Source organism: Zootoca vivipara, chromosome 9 (assembly GCF_965207765.1).
Source record: "Zootoca vivipara chromosome 9, rZooViv2.hap1.1, whole genome shotgun sequence".
Classification (NCBI taxonomy): Eukaryota; Metazoa; Chordata; class Lepidosauria; order Squamata; family Lacertidae; genus Zootoca; species Zootoca vivipara.
The window spans coordinates 36,444,356-36,462,341 of NC_142592.1; the positions used below are offsets into that span (position 1 = coordinate 36,444,356).

At 42.8% G+C, this 17,986-nt stretch overlaps 1 protein-coding gene across 4 annotated transcripts; it reads left to right on the forward strand.

Annotated features, from left to right (window-relative positions):
• Positions 1–155: 155 nt before the first annotated feature.
• On the forward strand, positions 156–17,500 carry NUDT4 (nudix hydrolase 4). 4 transcript variants are annotated; one of them, XM_035126627.3, is made up of 5 exons: positions 156–748; positions 10,391–10,501; positions 11,815–11,859; positions 13,563–13,650; positions 14,478–17,500. In XM_035126627.3, exons 1-5 carry the CDS (start codon positions 650–652, stop codon positions 14,678–14,680), a joined length of 546 nt encoding a protein of 181 aa, XP_034982518.1. In that variant the 5' UTR covers positions 156–649; the 3' UTR covers positions 14,681–17,500. The 4 variants fall into 4 exon arrangements, with proteins under 4 accessions (XP_034982518.1, XP_034982519.1, XP_060135684.1 ...); XM_035126628.3 differs by having other exon boundaries at positions 13,566–13,650; XM_060279701.2 differs by lacking the exon at positions 156–748 and adding an exon at positions 5,918–6,099.
• Positions 17,501–17,986: the final 486 nt, after the last annotated feature.

The window sequence follows — 17,986 nt, forward strand, 5'->3', positions numbered from 1 at the left end:
CGCCTTAGGGCACCCCTCCCCCCAAGATCAGCCCATGGAGCCTCCTCGCTTCGCCCCGCCTCTCCCTCGTCAACCCCTCCCCCGAGGCGGGCGCCGCGCCTGCGTAGTGAGTGGCGAAGGCCGGGCCGCTGCGGGCGGGTGGAGGAATGCGCGTTACAGTTAAATAGTGGGTACAGCGGCCGCAGGAGCGGCGAGTGGCGGCGCTTCAGGGGGCCGGATGAGGGCGGCTGACTGAGGCGGGCGGGGCGGCGAAGGCGAAGAGATAGTGCGCTTCTTCCAGCTCCGGGAGAGAGTCGCCGGCGGGAAGGCGGCACCGGGCGGCGGGCCAGCAGTCGGAGCGTCTCCATGGCGCGGCGTGGACTCCTCCTGGGCGGCCGCGGCACCGGCAGCGCCTCCTCTCCTCGCGGCGCTCGGTCCCCCTGAGAGGAAAAGCGCGTCGTCGTCGTCGTCGTCTCCCCCTCCTCCTCCTCCCTCGCTCGCTCGCTCCCTCCCTCCCTTGACGACGGGAGTCACTCTCGCCCCGCCGCCGCCCCTCGGAGCGGGCCGGAGAGCGAAGCGGGAGATCGCCGGGGCCTCAGCCGTCGCCGCGACTGGAATAGGCGCAGTGCCGGGGACCGGAGGAAGAGGCGGCATTATTATTTCTGCCTCTATGATGAAGTTCAAGCCCAACCAGACGCGGACCTACGACCGGGAGGGCTTCAAGAAGCGGGCGGCGTGCTTGTGCTTCCGCAGCGAGCGGGAGGACGAGGTGAGGGCGGAAGGAGCCCCGCAGGCGGTTTGGGTGGGTGGGTGGGGGTCGGGCCGCGTCTCCCTCTCCCGGCGGCGGCGCCGGTGCCGCGCCCAGTTTCCGCCTCCCTCGCTGCCCACCCAGCCATCCCTTCCTTCCCGCTGACTGGGACCCCCTTTGTGTGCGGGGCTTTGCGGAGCAGGCCAGGCTTGTCGCCCTCTCGCGATCCTCGAGGGTTCCTGCCCGCTTTCTCCGTCCCTTCTCCGGGGCTGGGCTTGGCGCGGGATGCGTGGTCTGCAGGGGGCTGAGACCTCACTTTTCGCCCCCCCCCCGGCAGGCCTAGTCGGAGGGGCCGAGGAGGGGGCCGAGCTTGCTTCTGTAGGGCAAGAGAGATGGGGCGACCCAAGGTCGGGTTATTTAGGTGACTTGGTTGTGGCTGGAACGTGGGGGGAGTGGAGCTGAAACTGCCGCCCGTCTTAAAACGTGGTGTGTTTGTGTGTGAGGTGGGGGGGGGAATAAAGCCGGCTGCTCTTTTAGCCCGCCAGTGGCTACTTAACAGAAATGAAAGGGTTGCACACTGTTCCTTGAGCATTGCGCATCTTTAATACATTTGACACTAGCCGGACAGATCTGGCTGCCTCCGAAAACAGCATGGCTTGAGTTCAATGACCTCTTCTGCCACAGCGGGGAGATCGAGTTGCTTTTGTGACTGTCAGTTTTTACAGACACCCCCCCCCGCCCCCGCGCACACACACAGAGCAGAGCAGACAGGTAGGCGGCACTAGTTCCTATTTATGCAACAACAATCTGCATACCCAGCTCCTGTACATGATTTTTTTTTACTCTATCTCTTTGTGATGGGTTCAGAGTAAATAGTTAATATCTGAGTACCGTGTTTCCCCTTTTTTAAGACACCGTCTTACAACAATTTTTTCTCAAAAAAACACAGGGTGGCTTACTTTCGGTGGGATGTCTTATTTTTTACTACCGGTATGGTTTTTATGGTATTACCCCTTATGGCCTCCTCGGCTGGGCCAGACCGCTGACTCAGGGCACTGCTGGGTGCTTGGCGCTGCAGCAGCCGGTTCCGGGTGGTGGGGCGGCAGGCCTCCTCGGCTGGGCCAGGCGAGGCCGCTGGTTCAGGTGCTCCACCTGATCGTCTAATAATGCAATGAGCACAGTTGCAAAGAACAATATCCCTGAGCTGCTTTCTCATCCAGGTCCTGCGCTTGGCTCCCAACTGAAGGCACCGCGCGCAGCGTGGGGAGTTCGCTGGGGCGGAAGGGGCCTCGGGAAACTTGGTTGCCCAGGGAGCGCCCCAACCAAACTCCATGCAACCTTCCCCCCGCCCCCTGATGCCCCTTTCTGAGCCCTTCCCCTTCCCCAGGGGCGCGGGGGTAGGAAGGGAAAAGGGGAAGCGCGAGCCCTTCCTTGGTGCTTCGGCCTTGAGGACTCTCGCCGGGCACCTGTGCTTGGGTCCGCCGGGAGCTGGCCCGCCAGGGCGAGACTTGTTGAGGCCGCCCTCCGGCGTCGCCCCTTCGCTCTGCGCCTGGCCCCTCCCGTGGGGCTGGAGCTCGCCCTGGGCTCGCCGGGCAGCGCGCTCGCAGTGCCTCTGCCGCGGTGGCGGCAGCGGCAACAGCGGCTCTTCCTTGCGCTCTTTCCCAGCTCCCGCAGGCAGAATGGTGGCCATAGCCCAGCAGCCCTCAGCGGGCTGCGGGGCGGGTCCGTAGCTGGTGCGGGGTGGTGTCCTTTGCTGCGATCGGGAGCCAGAAGCGCCGGGCGTCGCGCCAAGTGTCCGCGCACCCCTCTTACTCTCGCTCTCCATGGATGAGAGAGCAGGGGGCGGCCCCAGGGTGCCCGGCTCGGAGAGCCCCAACCGGGCTGTGGAGTAGCTGCTGGAGCTCAACAACATTATCGAGAACCAGCAGAAACTGCTGGAGACGCAGCGGCGCCAGATCAAGGAGCTGGGCTCACTGCTTCTTCCAGGGAGACTTTACAGTGTCTTCATGCGGCAGAGGGGCTGCCCGCCGCCGGGTCTGCTGCCCTCAGGGAGACAAGAAACAGGGTCCTCTTAAATGGTGTTTTTAAACGCCATTTTCTTCCCCGTGCTTCCCGCCTCCGCTGCATCGGAGCGCAGCAGAACAGCTGATTGGAGCCTGGCTTCACAACTAAGCGCACTCCTGCAGTGCCGGCTGCAAGGAGTGACTCTATGAGTGGAGGTGCCTGTGGGGGTTGGTTTCCGCGGTGTGGAAGTATGGCTTATTTTCGGGGAATGCCTTATATTGCTCAGATGCTTAAAAACCCTGCTATGGCTTACTTAATGACTACGTATTAAAAAGGGGGAAACACGGTAGTTGTCTACTGTTCAGTTGCTACCCAGTTAGCTCAGACATAGTGATGTGGTTTTGAAGCATGTTTATAATGGCTCATTGGGGGTGCCTACTTGAATAAAAGAGGGGATGGTGCACACACACCATTTGAATGGCAATGCCCATCAGCTTTGTGGGGGAGGGCAGTCCACTCGAATATTAGGGTGGGGGACCTTGGCCCCTAGGAGTTGGCTGCTATGTGACTGATATTTAATACTAGACATGTTCAGAGTAGCCCCACTGAAATCAATGCATTTAAGTTACAACGGGTCTACTCTGATTGTGACTGATATTGGTTATCTCCCAGCATGCTTGGGTGGATGTGTGTCTCAAACCTGTTTGTAAGGCAAACATCGTGTATAAATCAGACACGCAGCTTCATTTTTGCAACAGGCTAAATGTGCATATTTCTGCATAGAGTATAATAGAATCTAGTAACACTGAATAGACTTTCAAATGTCACACTACCTCTGGCTTCAAAGTAAAATAATATATGGATATTGAGATGGATACACATATGCATGAACAGTGATTTCTACTGTAGTTGTGATAGATGTCTGTACTGAAAAAAAAGGCTCACCCCCTTTGAAATCTACTTTTGCTACCTTCTATCCATAGACTTTTTAAAAAACAGCATTACATTTTGCTGTTTTTCTTGCACTTCAAAGTCAGATAGCAAATATGACTATGGATTAATGTAGCAGATGGTAAGTTAAAGGCAGTTAAGATTTTTTATATTTTGGGGACATATCAAGCCATTACTAAGTCCCCTAGAGCCTCTTTAAATAAATTTTCAAATAACCTGTTGTCACTGCCTGGCTGTGTTGTTTCATTTCTGTGTTGCTATCCATATGGATATGTGAGAGAACTGAAAATATGAGACTAAAGAGACACTCTTGTATATACATAATTGGGGTTAGTTACCATTTAGCTCGGTGATCTGTTTGAATAAGAATTGGGCTGCAAGTTGTGTAGCTTTTCAGCTGCTTTTTCTCCAGTTTCTTGAAAGGGAGATTTTGGTCTCATTTGTAATTTTAAATTGGGCTGTTCACATAAAATGTAGCAGCAGATTTTTTAAAGCCAGGTATTATACTGTGGACCTTTATTGTAAAGTACAGAATATTGTTGTTCTATCCTTTGATTATATCATTTACCAGAAAAAATACTAAACGTGCCCGAGAAGTACCAAGAGCCATTTGCCATCTTGAGATGCAGTTGTAGTTGTGGGGAGAAACTGTGAAGCATTCCTGACTACATAATACAGTCTCTATAGATTTACCTTTGCCAACACTAGTACACAATGGTTCTGTCACACAACCTAGAGGCAGTTCTGCCAAAAGTAGGCTTGGCTGTATCAGCTGTTAGGAAAAAGCTTTCCATATTCTGTGATGCAATTATACAATTCCCTGGTACAGTTGGATCTTGCTTCTGGAAGTATATGCTAGATGGGAAGTACAACTGAGACATAGCATGATTAAAGCTCTTAAAGATGATGTGAGTGGGGGACTGCTAACATAGGGCAAAAAACCCAACCAAACAAAATGCATTTCAACCAGACCCTGGTATTTAGCAACCAGAAATACTGCCTAGGCACATGGAAATACTACTTCTAGCTATTATGTCTAAAAAGTTATTTTTTTGTAAACCTCTGTAGAGCAGTCTAAGCTAGTATGAATAGTTTCTGTAATTGTATTGTTTGAAACTTCACATTGCTGTGCTGGGCTACTAGCAATGTAATTGAATGAGTTCACATTTAAAGCAAAAGTACTACTTTAAGTCTGTTGGCACACCTGAATTGTTTGCTAAATGTTGCTTCTTGCACAATATTGGGGCTGAAGAGGGAGCTCCAGCTATACTAAAAGGTGAGATACTCAGCATCTTTTAATTGTTATTTTAGGTTTAAATAACATATATACAAAGAATGAGACAGTAACTGTATTGTGGCAACTACTTGTCCCTAATGTTTAGCAACTCTGGATGAGTGGCTTGAGAGATCCACTGCTCAAAATTCTACAAACACACATGGACAAAAACTGTCCATTTTTGTGTGTGAACTAGTTGACCTCTTGTGTGTATTGGGGTCCTCTAGTGGTGGAGATAAAACTTAATTTGTCAGAGTTTCAGCAATAGCAGTAGTTAATTTATGTCTCTTATTATTATCTTGTAACAATCCTGGCGTGTTCCTCTTTTTGCGTTCTCAATAGGATATTGTGTTTCAGAAAATTCTGCAAAGAATTTCTGTTCAGAATTCTTGCAAGACTCTTGGGTACAGTTCTGGTGTTTGCAAAGCAAGGAGTTTTACTAGTCATGAAAGCATAGAGATTGCAGGTGCTTCAGTAATATGAAACTAAGTGTTCTGTTAACAAAGGACAAGACTTGCAGTAATCCTGTCTTTTACAAGTGCCTGTTACATGTTCATTTTTGTGTAACAGTTTATGCTTATATACTAGGATGCTGTTATACTGCCAGTTGGTAGAGACTGTTTGTGACTTTCAATTACCCTCTGCAGGGTCTTAATTGCTTCCAGTAATGAAGAGAGAGTTGGCATCTCAGTACATTTGATACAATTCAAATAGCTTTTTTCTTCTTGAAGTGAGGCTGTTCTAGTCTGTAAATTCTCTTGATGAAAGTTAGTCCTCGCATAGCAGTTATAATGACTAAAAATCTAGTTCCTATATAATAAAAAATGCTTAATATAGAGAAAGGAGTACTCGCCACTTAACTCGCAGCTGAAATGGGACAAAATCATGTGGTAAGCTGGCAGCATCTGGGGTTCTTCCTTCATATTTCAAGTTATAACATAGTTCTCTTTATTGTCCAGAGGGAGAATGGTGCTGAAAAGTTGCCTTTTTCATTCCTGTCTACAAACATATGATAGCCAACATTGGCAAAAGCAGTGTAAATGACCTTTCTGCACTGTCCTTGCCTTGGCTGAAAAAATGGAATATTTTGACAGTGGATACATGCAACTCGAAATAGTTTCTCAACATTTAGCTTACAAAGGTGAGTTTGTCAGTCACACAGCCCACTTTGGTTCAAGACCAATCAGGTTGACTCTGGATCAAGTGAATACCTTTAAATGACTTGCACACTGAAATGGGTGAAAAAAGGTGTTTTGTGGGGGAGTAACCCTGCAGTCAGTCCGTTGGTTTGGCATCCTTGTTATAGTTCCTGAAGCCTTTCCAGCAACATTTAGTAGCTGCAGAAAGAACTTCTTGTTGGTCTATCAGCTGCCCAGCAGAGTTAAGAGGGACTGCACTGTTCCTGAGAGAGGCCTGAACAGCCTTAAGCTACCAATGCCATTAGCTGTCTCTTTTCTAATTTGCTTCTTTGTCTTCCTTCATTTTAGGACTTTTTCTTGTTAGAAGTGAGCATGATCAGTGTAGACGTCAATAAACTAAAGACATGATTTTTGCCCTGGAGTAGTCACACTTTGTTTACTTATTTTTATGGGAAGTATACATTGTGCCATCAAATCACTGATCTTTAGAAAGGGTAGAACAGTAGCTCCAACTTCTTTCTAACAAAGGTGAGCTTTGTGTGTCAAAAGGCTTGCCTGCACATCTTCATAAGTCTGCCAGCACCATTTTATTTGTATGTTATTAATACTTAATTTAGTCTAGGATTCCATTTTTCTCACACACCATATGTATATGTGTATGTATAAATAAATGTGCAGTAGAACATGTGATAATTATTAAATAGTGTTTAAATACTCAGCAAGGAAATGACTCTTCCAAGGCATTATCAGGCATGGGTGATGCTGCTTAGAATTTGCCTGACTGGACAAGTTGGCTGCTGAAGAGAGAATGAAGCAAGGAATTGTTTGAGCACTCCAGAACTTTGGAGGAACATATTGTGGGATCTGCTGCTGGGAGTGGCCTCCCATTTTAAAACAATCTTGACAGTTGTGCAAGAAGTAGATTATATATTTTATGTTTTTGCTCTTTTGTGAGTTGTCTCGGGGGATTTTCATAGCCAAATGTGAGATTGAAATGCTTAAATAAACTAAAAAGCACTTTAGCACCCAAACAGAAAAGTGTGTTATGCTTGCTAGTGTGAATGGAATATACCACTTTTTATGTGCATACATCCTGCTTCCAACCTGAGGTGTGGAAAAGAGTGCTCTTTGATGTAAGCTGCATGCAGAAGTGCCATGTTTGAACAGCACTAGGAACTATCAGTTTGGAAGAACCCAGTGCTGTGGCTGCTGTTTGCTCCTAAGCAATAGCAAACAGGTTTCTTGACACTTTCAATAAGCCTTGAAAGAAATCTGTGGAGTTTTGATAAAAGCATTGGGTGCATCTGCCCAATGGATTGGTGTCTGAGTATGGCGAAAGAATGCAGGTAGACAGGAATAGCGCTGTGCATGTTCAATGCATCAGTACACATAGCACTATTCCTACTTTATTTCCTCTGGGCATACCTTTTTGGTTGTAAATCTTAAGACCGGGGTGAGGAATTAGATCTGGATGGAGGGTCCAGATTTGACCCATCTTCTCTGGGGCATCTGACAGGTGGGCAGGGCACTGACCTGTCAACCCCTTGAGTCATATGATGTTAGGTGAATCAGAGTTCAAACAGCCGCTCCAAAGAAAGATTTTTCTTTCACAGCCCTGGCTTGAATTCAAGCTGGGATTGCAAGCAAATACCTTCTAGGTGGGTGGAAATACTGGCTTTTATTTTCAAACACAGGCTTATCCCATAGATTACATAAGAGATAACAGATCTCCACACCTGACATCCAGTGACTGACAGGTGAGCAAATGGCTTCTCGTGCTTTATTCAGAGGTCTGGTGGGCCCACAAGTCAGAGAGTCTCCAGCACTGTTCTAAGAACCAGTGATGGCACTTCTTCAGTTGGAAACTGTCTATAATAGGTCTCAGCACTATAAATAAGTGTCATGATGAATGTGAATAGCCTTTGTGGAAATTTGTGGTGATTGGACCATACTTTTCTGGAGGGTAATCCTCCCAACTGTATTGATTTGTAGGAAAACAACATCAAACCTTGGGTTACGTGAAAATATATTCAATAACCACACGAGACATAACCGGTTACATCTTGTGTGCTTATTGATTTGTAGGAAAGCAAGACTATTGAGAGACTCCCAAATTATCCTGGACCAATCATGTATATTCTTCCTGTATAAAAAAGTAAGGGAGGGGGGTTATTCAGTTCTAACATCATTATGAATCTTGTAGTATAGTTTTTTTTTTAAAAAAACTATATGATAGCATGGTGTGGTAGTATGGTATCTTGTAGAATTTGATCTGTATCTAATGAATCCGACATGTGTTCAGAAACTCTTTTTGATTACATTCAGTTTATTTAATACAAATACTTCAGTTGTAAACACATGCATTTTCTTCACTAATGCTAGGGTCCGTAATTCAAAACACTGTCATGTTTTGATATGTCATGGCTCTGAATCTTATGTAATGGTACAAAGCCATGTATTTAAGCTCCAGACAGGCCAAACAATGACTCCTTCCTCCCTGCACTAGTAACTGGGATCTCTGTTCAGGCCTGTGATCAATGTAAATGCTGATTGAAACAATTTCACTAAGCCGAGTGTTTTGAAACAGAAGAATAATGGTGTTCATAATTGTTGGTGGTTGATCACATGACTATGGAAAACACTTAGTTCCTTCACTGAAAGGAAATTGGTATCCTCAGTTCATAGCTAGAGCACAAAACATTCAAGATATCTATAAACACACACAGCTAAAAACAGTTAAATTCTATCTAAAATTCTGAAATACTGTAGTATGTAAGGCAAATGCATTTGAGTCACTGGGTTCTTCCACACTTCCACTTCTCCTGCCACTTTCCCCCAGGAAAACAGCAACTGGGTTTTCTGCAGATTGCCTTTTGTCTGCTTTAGTGCCAAAGGGTGGGTTTTCTGAGTGAAAGCGGCAGGCCAAAGCACAACCACCCAGACCTATGCCTAGAAAACACAGGGCAAGTGGAAGTGTAAACGAGCTCTTAGCTATTCCATAAAAATTAAATCTTCCTTGTAGCGGCTACATTAGAAAATGCAGGAGAATGCCTCTCATATTTATTTCTTGGCTTGGCTTTCCAACCAATGTAAACTTCATAAGACTAAAGTATGGAATCTAAACAATAAGTTGCTTTGAATTGTAAGAATCCAAGAAGCCTGTACAGATTTGTATTTGCTTTGTTGAATCACAGTCTAGCTTCCTTTAATGTTTAATGCTTAAATATAATAGGAAAAGTAATGGTTCTGCATATAAACCCTTGCATTTTACTGTAGAATGTGTGGATGAAACTGCCCTCAGCACTAGGATGGAAGCAATCCTTTGTGGGCTGCTTAGTGAGTCTGGTCATGACAGACTTTTTCTTTAAAAAAAAGTAACCCACTGAGTTCAGTTGAAAGCACAAGAATGTGCACAAAAGCGCACACAGAAAATATCAGGTTTCTGCAACCTGTGTGTGCATTAACACACTGGTGCATACACAGATTTTTCATGTCCAGAATGGGCTTTGGACTTCCACTGTAGACACAGAGAAAGTGGGTATCTAATGCAGTCTGTATTGGCCTCAATAAATTGTCATCTTCATCTGGGTTTCTCCAAGAACATTAACTTGATGTTCTGAATTGGGTTCTGCTTCCATTGTTACTGTCCTTCTACTTATTAAAACATTTGCAGTCATGTCTGAAATGCTTTGAATAAACAGCTATTTTAATTTCTTGGGTAACTAAATTGGGTCACATTTTATTAAAACTGACAGTCTTGCAGTAAGTTGACTGTGAACCAAATGCAGAAACATCCAGGAAAGCATACTCAAAACTTGACATATTATCTGACTTTTATATGTACTGTATATAAAAGTTTAATGCAAGGGAAGGAGTGCAGAATTCTTGAACTTTATAGCCTGTCACCCAAGCTTGGATCTGTTAACATATACAGTGGTACCTCGGGTTAAGAACTTAATTCGTTCTGGAGGTCCGTTCTTAACCTGAAACTGTTCTTAACCCGAGGTACCACTTTAGCTAATGGGGACTCCCGCTGCTGCCGCCATGCGATTTCTGTTCTCATCCTGAAGCAAAGTTCTTAACCCGAGGTACTATTTCTGGGTTAGCAGGGTCTGTAAGCTGAAGTGTCTGTAACCCGAAGTACCACTGTATTTGATATTGTTGGCTGCCTTGAGTACCATTTGGTGGACATCTTAAACATTTTGTTAACTTCACAAAATATCAGTCTGGTTTCATGAAGTCTCAGTGAGTTTTAATTCACACAGTCATAAGAAAACTTTTTTTCCTCTGCAGGTTCTTTTAGTAAGTAGCAGCCGGTACCCAGATCAGTGGATTGTTCCAGGTGGAGGAATGGAACCAGAAGAGGAACCCGGTGGTGCTGCTGTCAGAGAAGTCTATGAAGAGGTAAAGAATTTAGAACTCTCAGCTTGAAATGCTGTATGGATATATGTTCTCTGAATTTTAACGGATGACTCATCTTAGCAAACTTAACTGAGAGCCACATAAACAAGGGTCTCCTAGGACAGGCATGTGGCAGACCTGTTATAAATGACAATAGCCATCTGCATGGCTGTTCTTGTGTTCATGAGGTGCTGGCTATAAAGATAATAGCTTATCGAAAGAATTGAATTGTTCCTAATTTAAATGAAACACTTTCCAACAGATGCCTATCAGCAGGATCTGCCAAACACTTGAGACCACACAGGAGTCTTCTGCTTTACTGCATGGTTAGAGTTGTTTTCCGTGCTACACTTTCTTCTAATCTTGATAATTCCACAGCCATCAGACATTTGTGTGTTGGTGCAGCAGAGGCAGCCCTTAAGTTGTGGAATTCTCTCCCCACAGAGGAGGGGCACCTTCATTATATGTGTCTGACACTTTCCTTACATAGTTCCTGTTGTTTGCGGAAGAGGCCCCTCTTCACTCTGGCCTTTGAGTTAGATATAAGACTCACCCTATTTGTGTGTCTGTAATTTCTTTTTAACTGTTCTTAATAATGCATTTCTAAATTGCTGTGAACCTCCTTATAATCTTATGGCAGGTAGTGAATCAAATAAATAAAGTAAAATTTCCAGGACGTGCTACTTAAGAAGCACTTATCACAGATTGAAATATTCTTTGTTTGAATGTACGGATAATCTTAGAAGTTTTAAATCTCAGCTAGGAACTACTGTAGTTTACAGTATGTGCTGAACACCTCTAAGAGATGTTTGAGGCCCAGTCCGGAAAGAGAGGAACACTAAATCATCTGCATACATCAAGATGGAGATATTTCTGTTCCTAATTACCAGAGCAGGGGAGTTTGCATTGGCTAAATATGGCCCTGAATCATTAATATAAAAGTTTTTTAAAAAGTGGGAGCCAGAATGGAACTAGCTGCATTATTTAAGTATGCTAAATTCCTACACACTTTTTTGCTTTATTACTCACATGCTTCCTAACTGTAAACTCTGTAAAAGAAAGAAAAGCAAATCTTTTATTAGAAGCTTCTCAAATTTAGTTGGGTGTCTGAAAAAAATTGATAACCAGAAAAATGTGCTCCCTGCTCCTTAGCTTTCAGGAAAACTAAAGAGACTCTGGCTAGGGCACAGATTTAATAGATCATGAAACCACTGTTCGACATGCTAGTATATTAAACCTTGGTTTCAAATATTGTAATGAATCTGTAATAATTATTACTTGTGCGGGAAATATCTGATTATCTTTATTCCTTGCAGGCTGGAGTAAAGGGAAACCTAGGCAGATTGCTGGGAATATTTGAGGTGAGCTGTTTAAAAATATATATTCTGTGATGTACATGTTGTGAAATGTAGCTTGTATTTCTAATGCGGAAGGGGTGGAATCTTGGAAAACAGGTATTTTAATTAAGGACTGATAAATTTGAATACCTTTCTACACTTCTTATAGAAATAAGTCAGGTTTAGGAATAGAGAAACATTGACATTCATGTACAAATGTTTATAAGTAGGGAAGGTATTAAAAGGATCTGATTCGGTAAATTGCATAATGGGTGAAAATATAGTAAAATAAGAATTGTCTCTAGGATCCCATTTGTGCTGGTCTGCAAAGTGACTCGCCTAATGAAAGCAACAAATATTTGAAAGGAAATATGATTAGGATTGGGGTGTTTGTATAGTTGTATAGTTCTAGTTTTCAAGCAGTGAGCAGAGAATGTTGGTTTAACTCATGGATAGATGCTGTAATGCGCAGTTCCTAATGAAATATATGCTGGTAGAAAAAGTGGAGCCCTGTTTCTAACATCACAGTTCATGATGATGATCATGATGATTTTGTACCCCCATCTCATCTAACTGGGTTGCCCCAGCCACTGTGGGTGGCTTCCAACAGAATATACAAAACCACATATACAAAACCACAACATCACATATTAAAATCTTCCTGGTACAGGGCTGCCTTCAGATGTCTATGAAAGGTAATATAATTATTTATCTCTTTGACATCTGATGGGAGGGTGTTCCATGGGGTCGGGCTACTGAGAAGGCTCTCTGCCTGGTTCCCGGTAACTTCACTTTTCACAATGAGAGAACTGCCAGAAGGGCCTCTTCAGAGTCCAGGCTGAACAATGTGGGCATAGATGCTTCTTCACATATACAGGTCTGAATACCAACACTTTGAATTGTGCTCAAAAACGTACTGGGAGCCAATGTAGATGTTTTAGGACTGGTGTTATGTGGTCCCGGTGGCTGCTCCCAGTACAACTACATTCTGGATTAATTGTAGTTTCCGAGTCACCTTCAAGGGTAGCCCCACGTAGAGCGTATTGCAGTAATCCAAATAGGAAATAACCAGACCATGTACCACTCTGGTGAGACAGTGGACAGGAAGGCAGGGTCTCAGCTGGCATACCAGATGCAGTTGGTAGACAGGTGCCCTGGACACAGAATTGACCTGCACCTCCATGGACAGCTGTGAGTCCAAAATGACCCCCAGGCTGTGTACCTGGTCCTTCAGGGGCACAGTTACCTCATTCAGGACCACACACCCCCACCACACACCCCAGAACCAGTACTTCTGTCTTGTCAGGATTCAAGCTCAATCTGTTAACTGCCACCCATCTTCCAACTGCCTCCAGACACTCACACATGCCTCAACTGGCTCCAATTTAAATGAGAGGTAAAGCTTTGCCAAGAGAACTCATAGCTGCCTCTTAGAAGACTGAGGTATTTCTGTACTGCTACCAACAGTATACATTTGCTTTTGACTTGTTTTTCCATTGGCTTTTTTAAACTGACAGTTCTAATTTACATTTTTCCCCCCATTTAAGCTTTTGAATTTGTATGTGTACCATTGTATTTTAAAATGATCTTGTTGCATTGTTTGAATTTTAGGCACCTTGACGGCTATATTATAGTGGAAAGATAGTATATAAGTGATTCTAAGTAAATAGCTATCTAATGTTGCAAGTGTGAATTAATATGTCTGTTCTCTCTTCTTCATACTGAAGCAGAATCAAGACCGGAAACATAGGACTTATGTTTATGTTCTTACAGTGACTGAAATCCTGGAAGACTGGGAGGATTCGGTTAATATAGGCAAGACATTTTCAACCCTGCATGTGCTAAGTGTGTAATGCAGTATCAGAACCATGCTATTCATAGGACAGCTTTCACACAACTGGTGTTCAAGAAGCACGATGCTGCAAGTTATTAAAGTTAGAGGTGTACTAAAAAGGTTCAAAGGATAACTCAGAGCAGGCAGCACCAGATTATTTTATCACTAATTGGCCACTGCTCTAATAGCATTAATAAAATAATTTATGGAAGTAGATAAATTTTGTATTTGATTCCGGTTTGACACTCCATGACATGCTGTTTTTATGGATACTTTAAACTACTAACTGGTTGAAAGAACTTGGGATAATGAGTAATATTCAGAATGCCACATACTTCTAATGAATCAAAACAGGGTAAGGCAGTGAATAAAGAGCAGGCTATTTGCTTGTTGGCAAGGAAACAGATGGACAAACTAACTTTCATGTTAATTTGCACATAATTAACATAATACATTAATAAAAGTAGACACCAGCCTGTTAGTCTCACAGTGAACCATTCAGCCAACTGTGGTAATTGGAAGCCTTTATTTATAGCTCCAAATGTTCATGATCCTTATTCAGCACTTAACATCATAAGACCAACTTAGGAATTTTATTAACAGAGTTGAAGATCTTTGCTGTCTGTAGTTAATGCCCTTGTTTTTCACAATTCTGCTTGCTGCTACTAAGTGCCCTTAAATAGTGGGTGGATCTCTGGGGGACACTTTAGCATGTTTAAGCCACATTTGCCCACTTCATTTTAAAGTTGACAGATTGTAAGGTTCAAAATGTCCACTATTTGAAACATTTATTCTTTTCATGTTATAGGAAGGAAAAGAGAGTGGTTTAAAGTTGAAGATGCAATCAAGGTCCTTCAGTGTCACAAGCCAGTACATGCAGAGTACTTGGAAAAATTGAAACTGGGATGTTCACCAACCAATGGAAATTCTGTGGTTTCTTCCCATCCTGATAACAACTCTCTATATGTTACTCCTGCACAGACTTCTGGGTTGCCCTCAACTGTAAGATAAAATTCAGCTACTTTTTTGTTCACCATCACAAGGGGAGATGTGTTAGTGGTCATGTGCTATGTGTATAGTCATTTAAATTGAGTGTGTGAACACTTTATGTTCAGACATATACATTCTTTCTTTCTTTTTTAGCAATGTTTAATATTTCAACAAACCAAAGCCATACAGGGAATTCTTAAAGATGCCTTAAATGGTCCTCTTTGTGGCTTTTAAAAACCTGATTTTAAAAAAAAACGAGTGAATTTGTAATTTGGCATTTGAGTCTGGCTTAATTTTGTTAAATTTCCTAAAAAATCAAAAAAAATGCTATTTTTGGGAACTGTTTTTAATTTAGTCATCCTTATTTCCCTACTTCAGTATAAAATTTGTTGGACAAGTTAAAAGGCAGCAGAAACCAACAAAGAAGTGCCTTCTATGTCAAGAAGTGTCCTCCCAAATATTTCACTTACAAATCCTAACCAAAGTAGTGCCAGCTTGTCTGTCTCTGCCAATCCTTCACCAATTTGTGATCCTCTGCCAATCATTGTAAGCTCTTGCTTACAAATATTAGCCAAACAGGCAGATTCGAGAAAAATGTTAACATGCCAACCCCTTAACCTGCTTGCTCTCCTCTTGCCAAAGTCAGCCTTGGCTTTCTTTGCTATTCCAGCAGGTGTTGATTCACTACTGGGGACCATCCCAGCTTCTTCCAGCCAGTTTCCAAATACATAAATTGGATCACTATTGGGAAGATAACTGTCCTGAGCTTTGAGAAAAAATGCAGACTAAATGGGTTCTGATCCTGTTTTAATGTTTGCAGCTAAATTATAGAGATTCTCTAAATTATATGAAGTCTAATTTCAGAAATCTCTAAAAAGCATTTACTGTACGCTGAACTTTCCCTTGATTCCTCAAGTCATTACTGTGGTTGAGGTAAAGAACTACCTCTATTATGAAACTGTCTCTTCTCATTCTTTCTATGTAACATAAACCCACTGTAAATAATCCAACTGGTGTATAGTGTAAAGTGGAAAGAAGAGGTAATGTAAATACTGTTGCTCACACCAGTAGGTTACTACCTAGGACTTCTGTGTCTTAATAGCTATGTAACCAGCAGAAACTTTAATAGCTCAGTCACTGAATCTTCACCTAGTGAGTTCCTGCTCATCACATAACAGATAAAGGCACAGGAATCCTGTCTGAGAAAAAGGTGGCAACCTTACACACTTAACTTCCAACACATTGGGTAAAAATGCTGCTATAAATTAACCCACGTGCTGTTACAGTTTTTAAGGAAAATATTGGTGCCATATGCTTTCCTTCTAGAAACATGTGGGAATCACACATTGTGCCATATAAATGCATTTAAGCAAGGAACATCAGTAAGAGGTTTGGTTGTGAGTGTTGCTTCAAGAGCCATAAGTACTATTAACTGGAGATGGACTTGCAACATCTTGCTCAGGTTAGAACCTCCAGGAGTTACTGGCTTCAGAGAATTTGAGTGGAGCCATAGATGTCATCAGTTTTGTGCTTGAAGAGCCTTACTTTCCATATTCTGATTCAGATGGTCAAAAGAACATTCATAGTGGACTGGTGGCAGACCCATCAATGTGAAACTTTGTACACTAATCGGATTAAGGAAACGGCTAGTTAACAAGTATGCATTTTTCCTGATTCCTAAGTCAGCATTTCAACCCCACACTCTTCTTCAGTTATCACTAACCACATGATGATAATATGAGAAATGTCTCTTGTTCATCACAGTGATGGAAGTAAGAGCAATTTTAATTAGTTTTTGGTTACTATAACTGCTTTCATCTCAACTTTTGCTTTTGGAACATAAAACCAAGCCAAGCATAGAGAAGCTACATATTGGTAGTGCATGAATACTTTGGTTTCTAACATTTATGTGTTATGTAAAAATGTACAGTTGTCAGTGCTAACCAAATCAAAGGTGATGGCTTATAAATACTCCATGCTGCTGTGCCACATACAGTTTTAAATATATTGGTGTACAGATCTCTTCTGCCTATGCAACTTCAGATAAAGCCCCTTATTCATACTGACTTCTAAAGTCTGTCTTGCAACGTAACACTGGAATGACGACAGGTCCACTGTATTATTTAGCTGCCATTGTTGCATTTTCACTTATAGACAAGTAAACACAGAAACATTGTCTATTTCTATCATTTGGAAGAATAGACCGGACAGCATGAATGTGTCAAATAACAGCTAAGACCTCTTCTGTCAAGATTAAACCATAGTCAAATAACTGCAGTAAGGGGTTCAGGGTTGACATTAAAATGCTGAGGGAGTAGTATATAGTGAAGCATTCTTGTGGAACTAGGCCAGTGTTCCCCCTAAGTGACCTTTGAACCTGTAGCTGGCTTCACAAGGCAGGGAAATAAAAGTTGACTTGGACCAGATTCCACAGGGCAGTCCATGTCTTCAGTATCTTAAGACATGGTTTGCAAAGTCAGAAGTCATTACCAGAGACGTATAGGCAGGTTTTGACTTAATACAGTGGGAGTTTGTTACAGAGAATAGTTAATTGGGAACATGCCATACAAACATTGCAAGAGTATTTATGTAGGTTATAGAGGCTATTAAAAGTAAGAATACCATCCTGAGTGCTTATTGCAGACTAACCAGGGCTACTGTCAAAATGTTGGAACAAATGCTCAACATGCTTCTGAGAAGTAAAATGTTTGAAGGAAAACTACTAGTTAAGTTGTAAACATTTTTGAGCTGTGTGCATGGCTTTCTTTTAAAGATTGATGTAAGAATTTTGACTTTTTATATCTGAAATGATCCTCCAAAATAAAAAAAATTGAAACACAATCTGCAAAGACTGTGGCTTCTTTATGTAGCGAAAAAATTCATAGATTTAAGTATTGGGAACAGTGGTCTCCAACTCAACATGTGTTTGAGAGTGGCTCATTCAAATCAAGTGTATTGCAAAGTCTGTAGTAGAAAACAACGTTGGAAAACTTATAAAACATGACAGAGACTTTTACCTCCTTCTGTGGCCTGGAAGTTTTTCTGTGCTTGTGGTTGAGGGCAGGGACCACATCTTCATGGAACACAACATGCTTTGCACCTCAAGAACCCCAAGGCATTCAGTGGGATTTACTTTCAGGTAAATTTATACAGAATTGCTGCCTATTGCCTGTATGCCCAAACCACTCAAGATAAAAAACGCTCTTGCTTGCCTCACATGTCCCTGACTGTTGTTTCATTTTGTGGATGTGAATTTTGCTTACAAATATTGCTTCCTTGTTAGGCTCACTTCCTGCTTCTCACACCCATTTCTCGCATCAGCCACAT